This window comes from Lissotriton helveticus, chromosome 3_1 (assembly GCF_964261635.1).
Source record: "Lissotriton helveticus chromosome 3_1, aLisHel1.1, whole genome shotgun sequence".
NCBI classification, from domain to species: Eukaryota; Metazoa; Chordata; class Amphibia; order Caudata; family Salamandridae; genus Lissotriton; species Lissotriton helveticus.
Window position 1 is genome coordinate 338,967,130 of NC_136061.1, and position 15,714 is coordinate 338,982,843.

A 15,714-nucleotide genomic window follows, 5' to 3' on the forward strand; every position below is an offset into this window, starting at 1 on the left:
AACTACCTGGATTGAATAATCAATGTGCGGTAGATCTGGGTTGTTGCTACTTTCCACTACCACCACATCAGCATCTTCGCTTCCAGCAGGCTGTATTCCTGGAGCAGGATGTTAGGGCGGAGATGTGTTCGCAAGGCATGTCACATCTGAAGAAATCGAAAGAATTGCATATTTGCCAGGGCATACTGTTCCTTCATTTCCTGAAAAGACATCAGTTCATTCTCTTTGAAAACATACCCTAGGTATGCGATACCTATGCTGTCTCATTGGTGGACACGGGAATAAGCTCAGTCAACCTGCGGTCCCATTGAATCTGGCATAACGCTTCTCTCCAGCAGTGTATCGCCACCTGGGTACCTGAGGGTCTCATTTGAGACATAGGGCTTCGATAGATATGTTCCAGCAGGCCCCTGAGTCCCACTACAGTAAGTTCCAAGAGATGAGCTTAAAACACTCGTTAATGGGAACCAAGTGTGTGGCCTGATAGTGCGCATCAGAGACCCCAAGTCCCCCATCAAAGGGTGATCTCCACGCTACAATAAAGACTACCCTGTGGCATCCTCAAGCCCAGATGAAGGAGTTCAGCTTGGAGGTCAGGGATCGAAACCGTTGTCTGGGTATGGGGGTGTGGGAAATTTGTTAATATATACAGGGGAGACGCATCATCTTGAAAAGCGCGTTACGTCCAATGGATTAAATGGTCGTTTCTGGCAGCGGTATAGGTCTCTGTTGAGGCAAGAGGCCAAACCTTTGAATTTAAGCCTCCAGGCCAAGTCCAGAAGGTGCTATATGTGAATCCCCAAGTCTTTGAATGGGTTACGTCGCAAAGGGATATTTGGACACCAACCCTCGGCATCCAAAAATCCTCACCTCCACCAGGTGGAGACTGGGTTGGGCTGATAAGTAGACCGGAGGCCTCTCCATGCAGACGAATAATCTTCAGGCAATTAGAGCCGGGGGTCCAAGGGGGTCCCCAAGGAACAGCAGGACATCGTCTGCATAGAGTTCCATTTGGTCGTCGGACCCATTACCCCATCTCCATCCACTCACTTGCACATCGCAGCATAAGAGATGCACCAACAGCTTGATTGCCAAGGCAAATAACAGTGATGAAAGTGGGCACCTCTGATGTGTCCCCTGCCAAATTGGGAAAGGGATGGAGAGTATGCCATTGAGACCTGGGATTGTGATACAGAAGCTGAACCATTTGTTGAAATGTTGGTCCCAGTCCGTTTGGCATAGAGGGCCCTGTAGAATGTCACCACAACCCAGGTGATTGCTGGTGTAGTTCCTATATTCCCAATAGGCTCTGTGCATTGGAATAATATATCCTATAGTTTAGACGTAGGACTGAGGTCTACGAGGTCTCTATCGAATACATTAGACTTAATTGGGAGTGCCAGCTAGCTCAGAGGTCACTAGAAACTTTCTCGAATTCACAAGAAGGGATTAGTTTCTGACAACCGCATAAACATGACAACTTTGTTTCCCCAAAATAAAACTGATCATCAGAGTCGAGGAAACAATAGATGGATATTTCACTAAGTCAATCGTGCATGCTTCGTTTCACCAGAGGTGCATAGAAATAGAGAGACGGGCGTTTTCATAAAAGGTTTTATTGAACAGTCTTCTTTCTCAAGCATAAGAAATGAACTGCTACAATCGTAAAACTGGTTGTAAAATATAATGCATACAGTATAAAGAGTAGAATAAAATAATACTGTAAGAGCATTGTATGGTTCCTAAACCATAGGTAAATACATACATAAATAACAGAGGCTAAAAGTACTCAACTGGTGCTTCTAAAATACGCCTACCCCGATGTACCTAACCTAAGCTTAGTACGAGGGAAGAAGTAAGTGAGGTGTAGCATAAATGTAGTATTCTTTTGCCAAGAATCTGTCCAAGATTTCTCTTAGGATCTAATCAGCTCCGTACCTTAGTTTGGAATGAAGGAGGTCAGGCTCAGGACTCGATTTCCCAGCAACCCGCAAGGGTAGCCTGGAAACACTGGAGCTGGATTTCTCGGAAGGAGAGAAGACAGCGTCTCTCTCAGTGCGTCTGCTGGAGGGTCGGCTTCCTTCGGCACTTGCTGTAGCAGGATGCGTCGGGCAAGTAGATAGACGAACTGCTCCAAACCACCGTGTGTTTGCTAAGGCAAGTGTGGGCATATTTATACCTTGAAGTTGACGAGTTTGACGTAAAGGTGGACATAATAACGTCATTAAAGATTCTCGGTTCTTTGAAAACTACATGAGTTCTTGGATAAGTCAGTTCTCGAGCAAGGGAAAGTCCCTAGCTGCTGAAGCCGAGTTTTCAAAAATCATTGTAGATTTTCGGAACAAGTTGAAGTAGCTCTGCCGTATTTGGACTGCATGAGCTATGTCTAAATATGGTTATGATTCTTATGCCTATATAAGGACATAGTGATTTACACCTATATAAGGGCATGAATCAGAAAATTTACAATAGTGTCCTAAAATGTTTTTTAACACCACCTGGAGGCCACCCGCCTCTTCTCGGATCGCCGGTACCACTCTGAAGAAGACACTGCGAGTCGCCAATCAATGCAGCAATTTACTTGAGTTGAGGCCCACCAGCACTTTTCTTGCCTCCTCAAGGGAAACCCGCCTCAATGCGCAAGAGTTCAGTAAACGCCGTTCCTCCCTGGAGTCTGGCCACCGAGAACGGCGTTTCAGGCTTCGTATCTGAATTTCTAAGTCAGTAACCCTTTTGTGTTGGAATGTCTCCTGTCTCCGGACATGACCTTTAATCAGTCCTCTCATGGATAGTGTGCACGCTGCCCAGAGTGTTGTCTTTGACAACTCCGGAAGTGTTAAAATGATGGAGAAATGGCATGCATTTAAAATCAACAACGAGGGTTGCACTAAATTTGCAGACGGTCCGTAAAACCTATGGAACATTAAGCCACACATGACTAGCCTAACTGGAAGATTGAAATGAACCCGCTCATTCTAATCGTGATAAAGAGCCCTGATGATGTTCTTTTGGGCGAAACGTGTTGTCTGGGCTGAGCTGTGATGAAGTATTTTGATTGAATAAATTTGCTCCTGTTGACCTGGGAAATATACTCTCGCGAAGAAGTGCACTTTACATCTAGCATTTATGGACTTCTCCTCGGCCTTTGACCGAGTAAATAGATCTAAACTATGGCATTTATTGTTGAAGCTTGGAGTAGATGAGAACATCGTAAATTTCTTAGCGGATCTTCCCCGAGATCTTGAGGCCACAGTAAGATGTATTTTGGCACCACTTTTATTTACTTTACATATTAATAGTCTCAATGAGATTTTATCGGGTGCTAGCAAGGACATCCCTCGTATAGGACAGAAATTAATTCCGGCACTTCTATATGTGGACAATGCTGTCCTTTTAGCTAGTTTGGCGAATGGTCTACAGCAGTGGTTCCCAAACTTTTAACTCCTGAGGACCCCCACTGAATCACTACTGGAAGCCGGGGGCCCCCAAGCAATTTGTGCAATTTAAATTTCTTTTTAAAAACGCCTTTTGAAGCAGAGGCAATTTCAAGAGGGAGACAGCCTGAAATGGGTCTATTTGGCATGGACATGTATGCATACAGCAGTGTATTATTTAGTGGTACACAAATGCTTGTGGAAAGTGAGCAATAAGACAGCAGCATGAAAATCCTACTGCTGATTTTGGCTGCATCTATTTTTACCTGCCTGCAAAGTAACGGTAACCTATACACATGTGCCTTTCAACGTTTTATTGCTTTTATTGTAATGCCTGTATTTTCATTGTTGTGTCTGCTGTTGTTTGTCTTCCCCTGCTGCCTGTACATGGTTCGTGCCCCTTTTTCTTCCTTCTGTGCCCCTTGCTGTCCCTGTGTTCTCTCTGACCGGTCTTTCCTTCTGTACCCCTCGTTGCCCCCTGTCTCTGCCCGGTTTTCCCTTCTGTTCCCCTCGCTGCCCCCGTGCCTCTCTGCCTGTTCTGCCTTCTGTTCTTAGCTGCCCCTATATTTCTGTATTCTGTGTTTTATCCTCTGTGCCATTCATTTTTTGTTCCCGTCTCCCCTCTGTGCCACTCGTTTTCCCCTCGTTTTTGTGCCCCTCTTGCCTTCTGTTCCACTCATTTTTTCCTAATTTTTTGTGCCTTTCTGCCCTCTGTTCCACTCGCTTTCTCCTCGTTTTTTGTGCCTTTCTGCCCTCTGTTCCACTTCGGTTTCCCCTCGTTTTTTGTGCCCTTCTGCCCTCTGTTCCACTCGTTTTTTGTGCGTTTCTGACCTCTGTTCCACTCGTTTCCCCTCGTTTTTAGTGCCTTTCTGCCCTCTGTTCCACTCGTTTTTTGTGCCTGTCTGCCCTCTGTTCCACTCGTTTTTTGTGCCTGTCTGCCCTCTGTTCCATTCGTTTTCCTCTAGTTTTGTGCCCTTCTGCCCTTTGTTCCACTCGTTTTTTGTTCCCTTCTGCCCTCTGTTTCACTCGTTTTTTTGTTCCCTTCTGCCCTCTGTTCCACTCGTTTTTTTGTGCCCCTCTGCCTTCTGCGTCACAGCTCTTGTGTGCTGTGAAGGACGCATGGGCATTTAATATTTTACTACTACAGGCACTCTAGTCCTGCGGACCCCCTGTGAATGTCTCAAGGACCCCTGGGGGTCCGCGGACCACAGTTTGGGAAACGCTGGTCTACAGCATCTCTTAACCTCATTTACTATTTTTATGAAGTCTCTGGATATGGATGTACATTTTTTTAAATCTCACATTATGATCCTGGGGACTAAGCCCAAGAAAGACTCACTATTGTGAGAGGAATGAACTTACTCAGGTAATGTCATTCCTATATCTAGGAGTGATTTTTGATGAAAGGGGGTCTTGGATCCCTCAAATGCTGGCCAAAAGAAAAATAATGGCAAGATCCGCTACCACCGTCTTAAATTTTGCAAGCAGATTGTGCTCTAGACCCATTCAAGCTATGTTAAGTATTTATAAGGCCAAATGTCTCGCTATTGCAAGTTATGGATCTGACCTTTGGGGTTATAGGAATACCAAGGATATCCAAATTGTGGAAAACAAATGTTTAAGAAATTTATTGTCTGTTCCGTCTTTGACTTCCACTTATATCACTCAACTCAAGAGCTGGGCATTGGCTTCATTTCAGACACCATAGAAGTGGCTCCGCTGCCTAAATGGATTAGTATTTGGATTAACCCTGAGCTTGCGATGAATTGTGATATTATCTGTGATTGTATATCCCTTGACTATGCTAACTGTATTCCATGGTTGAATTATGTTAAAAGCTACATTTTTGGGCAGACCGGAGTTGTTTAGTTCCCCAGAAACAATGTTTAAGGCAGATATATTGTGGGCTAAAAACATGTATGTCCAAATATCCTAAAGTGCTAGAGAGAAGGTAGAAATAAATAAGCCTTTGGTGCGAGCCCACCAGTTGTTATGCACAACATTAACGATTGAGCCGTATTTGACAATTGTACGAATCAGCAGCATAATTTCTTTTGGTTCGATTTAGATTGAATCAACTGCACTTGCTCCTTGCTGATCCTAATTGGTGGACAAAGTTGGAGGACTTAAATGTATGTGCATGTGACAATTTTTCTACTCAGGATTCCATGCATTTTGTTTTGTTTTGAGATCACTTTCTGCATATTTGAAATAGATTTATAATTCCTACTTTAAAGGATAAAGGTTTCACCCTGGCAAGACCGGCCTTAATTATCTCCAAATGTTAATTAATGCGTGGGAAATTTTTAGTATCGCTAGCTTTTTAACTGCTGCATTTAGAATAAAGAAGAATTTAGGATAAGATCATAATTTGGGCTCACTGTTGGTAACTTAATGGGACTTCCTTTTTACTGTGTATATTGATGAGCTAGATTGTATTTTATAATTTTTTTAAATATATTATATTGTATACATTAGTTGCATACTTTTATGATTTTAATTAACCAAATAAAGTAAATTTGACTGACTGATTAAATAAAGATCGGCAATGAAATGAAACCCAAGACTCCCTGGTGATTGTTTGGATGGAACAAGTTACAAAATAATGAGTACTATTCCGGAAATATTGGAAGAAAATTGACTGAATTGGGCATGCTCCTTTCTACAAAAACTGGATTCTGAGCCATCATTAGTTTGGATAACGTTATGAGTTCACCTTGTATGAAGAGGACGCACTCTGGGTCCTTCAGGCACCATGCGCTACTGTGCCAGACGGTTCGCAACGTTTTCAGTTGGGTGCCCTACTCCACCAACAGGGGTGAATAGTCTGATATAACCGGCAGGAGAATTTGGGCAGAGCGCAGGAGCTCTGTTGTGGGCAACTACAGCAAGCTTATCTGGGCCTCTGTGTTATGGGCAGCAGAATGGTGTGTATGCCCATGCCGAGGGGTGCCAGGAACGTCACGCATCACATAGTCTAATGAAGTTAACCAAAGTCTAAATACATGCAGAGCTGGCCTTCCTACCAGGATGAGGGTCTGCGGAAGTGTCTCAAACAACATTAAAATCTCCTCCCACCAGGGTGGTCCTCAGTGGTAGTGTCATCAGTAAAGCTTGCAGCTTTTGGAGAGTAGGCTGCTGCAACTGCGGTGGGGCATAGGAAGAGACAAAATTATATTGTCTGGTGACCCTGCGGCCCTCAATCTCAACATATATATATTCCCTGGGGGTCCGCATGTACCTTAGTTGCTGTTAGTAGAATGGACCTATGGAGGAGGGCAGCCACCCCTATGGAGCCCCAAGCAAAGCCTTAGTGAAAACTGTCATTCCCAAATCAGCCAAGGAAGGGGCAGTGAGTCCCCATCAGGTGGGTTTCTTGCAGTAGGACTACTTTCGACTTGTACTTCTTATTGTAGCACAGTACAGCAGATTGTTTGATACAGTCTAGGAGACCGTTAGTATTCCAAGACCGTACTGTGATGATGAGGGGAGACGGTGCAGTAATATAGGAGCGCAGGGGAGACTGTCATGGGCGGGCAGGAGGTGTCCCAGTCATGATCCCCATCCGCAGATCTGAAAGTGCATAGGACAACGCTGGATGGCTCACTCAGTAAAAACCTGAAAGAAAAAATCGTAGTCAACACAAAAGAACAATGTCCTGAATAACAACAAAATCCCTTCCCCTAACAATCCCACCACATACTTCTTCTCAGGTAGCATCTGTCGTGCTGGTACAAAATGTGGTGAACTAAGAAGGGAACCAAAAGTAACGTCTGGATAATTCGATGACAGTATTTACACCTCTTAAGACTGATACGTGGCTGACGTTGCATATAGAGTATAGAGTAAAGACATTGAGTACAGTTATCTATGGTGGTGTGTACAGTGGTAGAATATTCAAACTATTTAGAGTCACCATATGAGTGAGACATCTAAGAGATGTCATTTCAGTGTCTCCTAGCCCCAAGTATACAAAAGGGCTAATAGCACTACCATGAATTACAGTGTGTGGCCTTGCATCTCCTTAGTGCAGTTCCTACCATGTATAGGTCAAGTCAGAGTCCGGACCCACATCCAGCAAGCTGGCGACCCGCACAGTAGCCTCAAAAGTCATGGACCTTTGTGTCCACAGCCTTCACTAAGCACCGGCAGCAGCGATGAAGCTTCGAATTTGTTCGTCTGAGGCCGCAGGACGTCCACAGCATTATGGCGGCAGTCATCTTGAGGCGAGCACAAGTCTTGGGCGGGCCACCGGCACAGTTCAGAGGCCTCCGCCACTTCAGGAGTCTCACAGGCACCAGCAGGGATACCTGCACACAGGGATGCCACCATGGTCTAATCTCATGGGCTCTTTAGGGCAGGATTGCAGTTGGTCGGTTTGGGCTTCACAAAAGCTTGACCGCCATCTAGGCCTCCTTGGTCACTCCACCAGGAGTCCTGACTTTTGATGTTCAATCTTTTTTTAGTGAGTGCAAAACGGTCATCGTCTTCAGGGGAAGTTCTACTTCAAGACAACTCGCAATGTAAACATAATCCTTTTTATGTTGATACCACGGATATGCAGGAGGTTGTGTTACTTTAGCACTGAAAATTAGACCTCCCACTCATTTAACTACTGTGGTAGAATAGAGGGTAATGAAAGGGAAATGTAGATCCATGGGAGGTGGGCAGGCGAAAAGGAAAAAAAACCTAGTTTTTTTTCACAGAGGCCCCTCCTTCCTTCAAATGTTTGATTTATTGCAAAGGTAGCTGCGGTTAAGCATTAATGCCCATCTACTTAGGTTATCTGTGGTAGTAACTACTGTTTTGTAAACAATGAATGTTGTGACCAGTATACACCTCACTAATAAGGGTGTAAAGATGCATAATGTATAATAAGATATATGGAGGCACCCTGTTTTGTGAAATATATTTTTCAGTGCCAGCATAATGGCTCGGAGAGTTCTTCATCATGGGGTACTGCCCAGCTATTTTTTTTAACTGAGCATCAACTATTTAGTACGTGTATTAATGGCAGAGTAGATCACAACTTAGATACTGGTAGACAAACAGAATATCAATTGTATGTTGTATTGTTTGATAGTCACCCGCTCATTTTCACTTTCCTCAATATCATTTTGGCTCTCTGTTGGGATCTTCATGTGAATTAAAACATTTTTTTTTTTAAGAAAGCTGCCCTCATGAGTTTCCCAACGATCTCTTCCTGACCATTGGTATTAAATAAAGTATGCTTATTTTTTTTCTTCTCTAAAACAAGCTCCTCAGGGTCTTCAGTAGAGTTTGACCTAAGGCATTTCCAAAAGGATTGAGAATAGACAGGAGCTAAAATCATGAATCAAAAACTGTCACTGAAATGTGATGATATAAGTGACTTCCTCCATTTCTTCTTGCTTCCTTATCTGAGGGAAACTATTGGAAAAACCTTTATTTAGCCAGCTTTAACAATATGTAGAAGGGAACAGACTCTTTGATCCATTCTAGTTTCAAAACGTAACTCCTGAGTAGCAAGCGCCTGCTGTAATCCTCTGCGTATGCTGCGAAAAATCTTTTCTCTTCTTCCGGTTCACATCTCAAAAGCATTGTTTATGCATTGATTACATTTCTACTCAATTCAATAAATCTTTATTTGGTTAACAATTTCTATAAAAGTCACACACACAAACTTTACAAAGATGTTAATAAAAAACATTCATATTTAAAAGTTCATACAAGATGGTCTCAAGACATGAACAAATGAAATAAACAAAACGCAAAACACCTGATAATAAGCAAGGCATCAACTCAATAGCCAATGGGTATAAAAACATTATAAGAGACCGCTCTACTCCACTACAGCAGTGCAATCTATTTAAGCTTACTGGCTTTTTTTTTGCATAGTTTTCAGATCGCTGTTGGGAGGCTTGCTCTTTATCTCCCTCCGCGCTCTTCCATCTCACGTCACCTGAGAACCAAGTATTGGCTCCTCATAGCTAAACGATGCCAGTTCAGAGCCTTATGCCTTGTACATCATGTTTTTTTTTTTTGTTTTTTTTTTTACAACTTTGGGCCCATCTTCCATAAGCCTAAATTCACAAAGTGAAATCATATTCGTACTTGCTTGTACCTCTGCTTTATTAAAACAAAAAAAAGTCTGGGAGGCCATGCTTCCTACTTTGCTGTGGTCAAGTTTGAACCCGTCTGCCAACACCCTCAGGAGCTCCCTATCTTCAGAAATAAACTCAAGATGTGGCTTAGAACTCATCAGCTGTCTTGTTCCCTTTCTTTGCTGTCTAGCTTCCCCCATCTAGCTCCGGGACCCCTGCAGCGATATTTGTGCACTTCACCAACAGTAAATAAAGAACTAACTATGCCTCATAAGTTGATGAATGGAAGATTCTGGTCCCTCAGGTGTTTATTTGATCCCCCCTACTTTTCATCACTGCGTGTGCCCTCTTCCCAATTTACTCCAATGGCACAATTTAGATGTACGCTGTTGAAACAGAACGTAACTTTAACGTGTCCCAAAGAGCAGGCACCAGCAATGCTCAGCAGGACTTGGAAGATCGGGATAAATGCTACTTATTCACTGTAGGTTGTAGATGTCTATTTTATTTTTTCATTAAACCCAGTGAAACCTGAACTCTTGCTTACCTCTTCAGATATGCTCAACATGAATGACTTTGGGTGACCCCAAATAGCTCGTTAATCCTCTTCAGATAGTACAAAGAGTGGCAGCTCAATTTATATCTGGGTGTGTGACAGGGACGACAAATCCACTGTGATTACACTTCTTAACAAGCCATGTGAATTGTACTCCAAGCACTACCTCATGATCCCTAAATTTTGGGCTCCTAGGTTTCAGTGGTATACACCTGAGCGAGCCCTTTGTTTGCCCAAATCAGTGACCTATGGAGAGGTATTCTTTTCATTTGCAGTGTTAGGAATCTAGAAAGCTTTCCCTTTGATTTCGTGAGCTAAACCAAAATTATTGAAAACCTGGCTTTTCGGTCTTCAGGATTATATCCCTCCTTAACTTTATTCTTCAGTATGGCATCCTTTCTAGTATTTATCTTTTCCCACAGCACCAAGAAGACAACCTTAAATGTGCTGTGCAAATAAAATAGCATAACAAACAGCAGATATACCAATTAAGCTAAGCCTAGTATTTAAGGGCAGATTAGTGTCTTAAAGCCATATTTCCTCTATTTTCAAGTTTTGGTCTGGTAACTGTGATGGGATCAGTTTGCATTCATTGTAGACATGTTTGTCTAAAAATTCAAAAGTAAACAACGACCTGAAGGGAATGTTGGGTTGAGCCAAATTCCGAACCTTCCATTGATGCTTGCTTGTTACCCATAGTGAATGTTCTTAAAGAAAGGAATACTAACTTATCTCATCACAGTTACACTTCTGTAGTCCCTTGACTTGCAGATAATTAACAGTGTGATATTTACCTTGTCTCCCTCCAGACCGTGGCTGACAGTGTCTTGTATTACTACTTGACCAAGAAAAATGAGAATTACAAAGCCCTTGTGAGAAGAAATTATGGAAAGCGGCGAGGGCGAAATCAGGTATGTTTTACCCAGAAGTTTACAGATGACTGATGGTCTTTGAGCTGTTGTTTGTTATCCTTAGGTAACCGTAATTTTCCATTTTCTTATATCACAAATTAGAACATGCCTCAAACACACTCCATTATGCTGGGTGGGGGAGCAGAGAAAACCAAGGTAAGACACCATAGGTTTGTCATTTTCTTGCAGCCTGTGCCTGTATTCAAATAGAACTCAATGAATGTCTAGTGTAGTTAAAGCATTAATAAAAATAGCAGCTTACACTTAAAACATCGAGCTAGGTAACATTTTATACTGTTGTAAAACATAGGACAAACCCTAACACCACAATGGAACCTGAGTCATATTATGAAGTACATAACACACAAGGTTCCATAGGTTTAATTGCAAAAAATTGTATTCATGCATGCAAAATTGTCAATTTTTGAATGTTAGCAGCATTCACTAGCAGTATTCACTTTAAGATTACCTATGTGGAATGTTTGAAAGCTAATATACTTAAGATCAAGTATACTTTAAAAAAAATACTACAGGAGTTTCCAAAAACAAGCGCTGTTTAAAAGAAACATTTTCATTTTTTTTTATTTTAACGGAAACCTATTGAACAGCTTGTTATGTATATGTGATTTTATTCTGGGCAGCTTATTTTGATTAAGCTGAGAGAATGACAACTTATCTTAACCTATTTTGGTAGGCTTTGGGTGTCAAAAGGTTGCATTGTTGTTTGTTTTCTTTGTTTTTTCTAGTCATTTTTGTATCCTTGCTGTTTTCGCTTTCACCCCTAATAAAGACTTTCAAGTGCTCGAATCTAGGGGCCAATATAATAATGGGCAGTATCAACAACCCGATTCATATTGTTTGTTGCCTTTTAGATGGACCTCTTTCAGGAGAGCTTGAGCTAGAATGTATTTTAGTTAATACTGAAAGGCAGCTAAATACAGACAATTTAAGTTTGTTTGTTAGTCTGTAGTTCTGTCCTTGGAAGGTATTGGCAGAGAGGCAGGTTTATAAAAAAAAAAAGAAAATTTACAAGTGATTAAAACTGTTGGATTGCTGAATTACTAAATAAACAGTACATTTGTTGACATATCCCTGGTTTGAATAGTTTGCATACCTTTTTAGTTTTCTCTTAAATCATCTTGTATTGCTCCACACCATCCAGGAGGTGACCTAATTGCCTGATTATACTCGAAGGAGATGCACTGCACTGGTGTGCTTTGTGTTACTGCAGAAGGGTTGGGGCGGAGAGTTGGAAGTCAAACCTTTTTATGATCTTTCTGCAGACAACATTGTACACAATACTACACAGTCTGGTCTTGTTCATGATTAGATACATTTCTTATCAAGCTCTAGTTCATGCTTTTTATTCTGTTACTTATGAATGCTTCTGTGGAAAAAGTGCCTCATTTGCTTGGTTAGCCCACCACTGTTTGCCTGGTTTTGATGTAGTTTCAATTGTAGTGCACAGGGTCCTTAGCAACCAGGTCCCCTGTTGTAGTGCGTCTTCCCTAAAGACAATCCCAATACTGGTACTTCTACCCCCTGTAAGTCTCTAGTAAATGGTACCCTACAATATTGGGGTCCATTTCCTAATATTGTAAGTGGCGGTGAAGTCATAGAGAGTACATAGACTAGAAACTCGACAACCAGAGTTCCACAGCCCGATGGCTTCCCTGAACACAGGAGTGTTTGGTACCAATCTACTTCGTTCAATAAATCCACACTGATGCACCGATTTATTGTACCATGTACCCAGAGGGCACCTCAGAGACCCTCCACCCCCTGACAACCTGACAACCATGGTTTGGTCTCTGACTGGCTGTAGGCAACCAGCCACCACCAGACATGTTTCTGGACCCCTGGGTAGAGAATGCCTGCACCCTGGGACCAGAAACTGTGCACATCCTGTGCAGAGGTGCCACACCACCTCCCCCAGGTTGGGCCAGTGCTCAAAGCGGGGACTTTGAAAGGCCTGCCACCTTTGAAATGCCACCTCTAGCCTCTGTTGCTAGCAGCAGAGGTCATCCCCTGGTTTAACCCCCACTTTGGACAGGGAAAGCTGAAGAATAGAAAGTGTGCCCACCACTGCCAACTCCATCCCTAAGGTGGGGTAGGCGAGGTGAAGCACCTCTTTCTGGGGCAGATGTATCAACATTCAATTTTGCGATTTCTAAATAGCGATTTTTAAGGAATCGCTATTTAGAAATCGCAAAATGGAATGTATGTAGGAAGTCGCTAATTTTTAGCGATTTCTTAATCTTCCTTATTTGCTAAATCAATTAAGGAATAATTTCCCATGCATTCCTATGGGCCAGGAGGCCCATAGGAATGATTGTGAAATTTATCTCAATTTGCGATTTGCAATTTGCTAATCGCAAATTGAGAATAATTTCAAGGGTGCAGGGGTGTCTCAAGGACACCCTGCTGCACCCCTGAACTGTACATGTGTGTGCATATGGCACACATATATGCCCTATGGGCATGTGTGTCACTTGACACTTTCAAAAATGCCAAAGTGTGCATTTTTTAAAGATTTTGCAAATTACCATCAACTACAATTTGGTGTTAATTTGCGATTTCTTAACCACAAACCGCAATTCAAAAATGCTACATACATAGCATTTAAGGAATCGCAAAATTGCGATTCCTTAAATGCTATGGCAAAATAAGGATTGCAAATTTTTGAGATTCCTTAATTTGCGAATTTTTGATGCATGCCAAAACATGCAAATAGACCATTTGCGATTCGCAAAGGCCGAAATTCTGCAAATTTCGGCCTCTGCGATTCGCAAACGGCTTGATACATCTAGGCCTTTGTTCCCGCCATCTTGAAAATGGGGGTACTCCTTCAATGAGGGCTTGGTGTATGCCCCCCCTCCTGCAGGAGGATGACATAGTGGAGTGTGTAGTCACCCCAGGGAAGGTGCCCATTTGCCCAACTTGCTACTCCCCTAAAATGCCCCTAAATCTAGTATTTACGTGGCTCTCCCCCTGACCTGGAAACTAGATCTGTGATGATGTACAAAGAAATAATCTGAGCCTGCAGAGAAGACTGTAGATGGTGACTACCTTGGCCCCAGCCTTACTTGGCCTGTCTCCAGCTTTGCTGAACCTGTGTCCTGTCTTGCAGCCAGTGACCATTGAAATCGCTGGAAGACTGCTTTCTTCAATAAAGGCTCCAATCTCCCGTGGACAGCAGACCTGTCCAGAAGAAAACCACAACAAAGACTCCGGATCGGTGACTCTGCACCCGACTCCAGTGGCCCGAACCTAAGTGGCACAACTGCCCAGTGAAGTCACCCAAGCGCCCGGGGCTCAGAATCCAGCACTGGCCAACCTCTCCTGACCCCCACAACTGCGCCTACTGAAAAATCTGAATCCCACTCCCCCACCGCGACCAGCCCGGTAAGTAGATGTTCGAGGCATATGAGCTGTAGATTGTATACTGTAGCATAGATCGCCTTCCGGTGTTGGCCTCAGATGTTCGCACTTTGTTATTGTAGAAGTCTTTGTAGTCACGAGATATGTGGCTCCTCCTTTGGTTAGTAGTGGGCATGGACATCGACTCCATTTCCAGATTGCTTTTTTCCGCCATCGGATTTCGGATGAAACTTGCTGCGCTCTGGATCGGCACCGTATTTTCTCAGCGTTTTCGATGCACAACCCATCATTTTTGACGGTATTGTCTCGTTCACTTTTCTTCGATGCGCTAACTCGAATCTCTCAACTCCGGTTGTCGACGCTGGCTGTTGGGCCTATCAACGCCATTCGAGCCTACGGAAATTGGAAAGAACTCCATTCAAAAAATGCCCCCAGTGTGGAGGTAAATTTCCACACAGTGACCATCACCAGGTCTGCAACCTTTGCCTATCACCGGAACTCGAGGAAAAGGATTGCCAAGCCTGTGCCTCTTTTAGATCGAAGAAAAACATCTGTGATGGTCGGGCTCGACGACACGTCATGGCTCAACAAGCTGCACCAGTCCCGGAAAATATCTTGGATGAAGGCCCCGATGTTCCAGAGGCAGAAGATTCGGAGGTGCTCGAGATAGTCTCCAAAGAAGATGACTCCGGGTCAGATAACATCACTCTAGGTCAACGAGTGAGTACAAAAGCCCCTGCTCTTTCCCCACCACAAAAGCGAAAGGCTCTAGTCAAGACTTCGCCTGCAGGCCCTAGTCGAGACCAGAAGAGACCTTCAGAAGCCCCGCCTCCAGGCCCTGCTCCGAAGAAAAAAGAAAAGCCTTCAGGCAGCTCAGAACCGAGCAAGTCACATGTTACTATCCTTAACCACTTGGATGCTAAGGTACTCTACTTCTTCTCATTGAATTTCCATTGAAATCAATGGAAACTCCATGACGAGTTACCCTTGTCATTAGCACTGAAGGGGTTAAACCACCTTTGGTGCCGAAATCGAGGATACACCCCATTCCAAAAAAGACCTCCGTACCGAGTCCTTCGGCACCAAAAGACCATAAGGCCTCGGAACCGGACAAACTAAAAAAATCTTAAGCTTCGAAGAAAAGTTCCGACTCTACGCCAACTTCGAAGCCGACAGTGCATAAAACTCCTTTTAAGGTTCTAGACACCAAACTAAAGCCAAGCTTGCACCCGAAAAAATCAGCACCGAAAACAGACGACCAGGATGAACTGTTTACACCAGATCCTGTCGACCCAAAGCAGAAAATATTACAAGTGGAAAACATGAGGAAATCCGATGCCTCACATCAC

General features: G+C 43.2%; 1 protein-coding gene across 15 annotated transcripts in view; it reads left to right on the plus strand.

Annotated features, from left to right (window-relative positions):
* Positions 1-15,714, plus strand: part of NCOR1 (nuclear receptor corepressor 1) — a 1,934,049-nt gene that overhangs the window by 429,172 nt on the left and 1,489,163 nt on the right. For all 15 annotated transcript variants that reach the window (XM_078679968.1, XM_078679976.1, XM_078679969.1 and 12 more), the window contains exons 15-16: positions 10,883-10,984; positions 11,087-11,140. In XM_078679968.1, the coding sequence (XP_078536094.1) occupies positions 10,883-10,984; positions 11,087-11,140 (156 nt within the window). The remainder of the gene's footprint in view (positions 1-10,882; positions 10,985-11,086; positions 11,141-15,714) is intronic.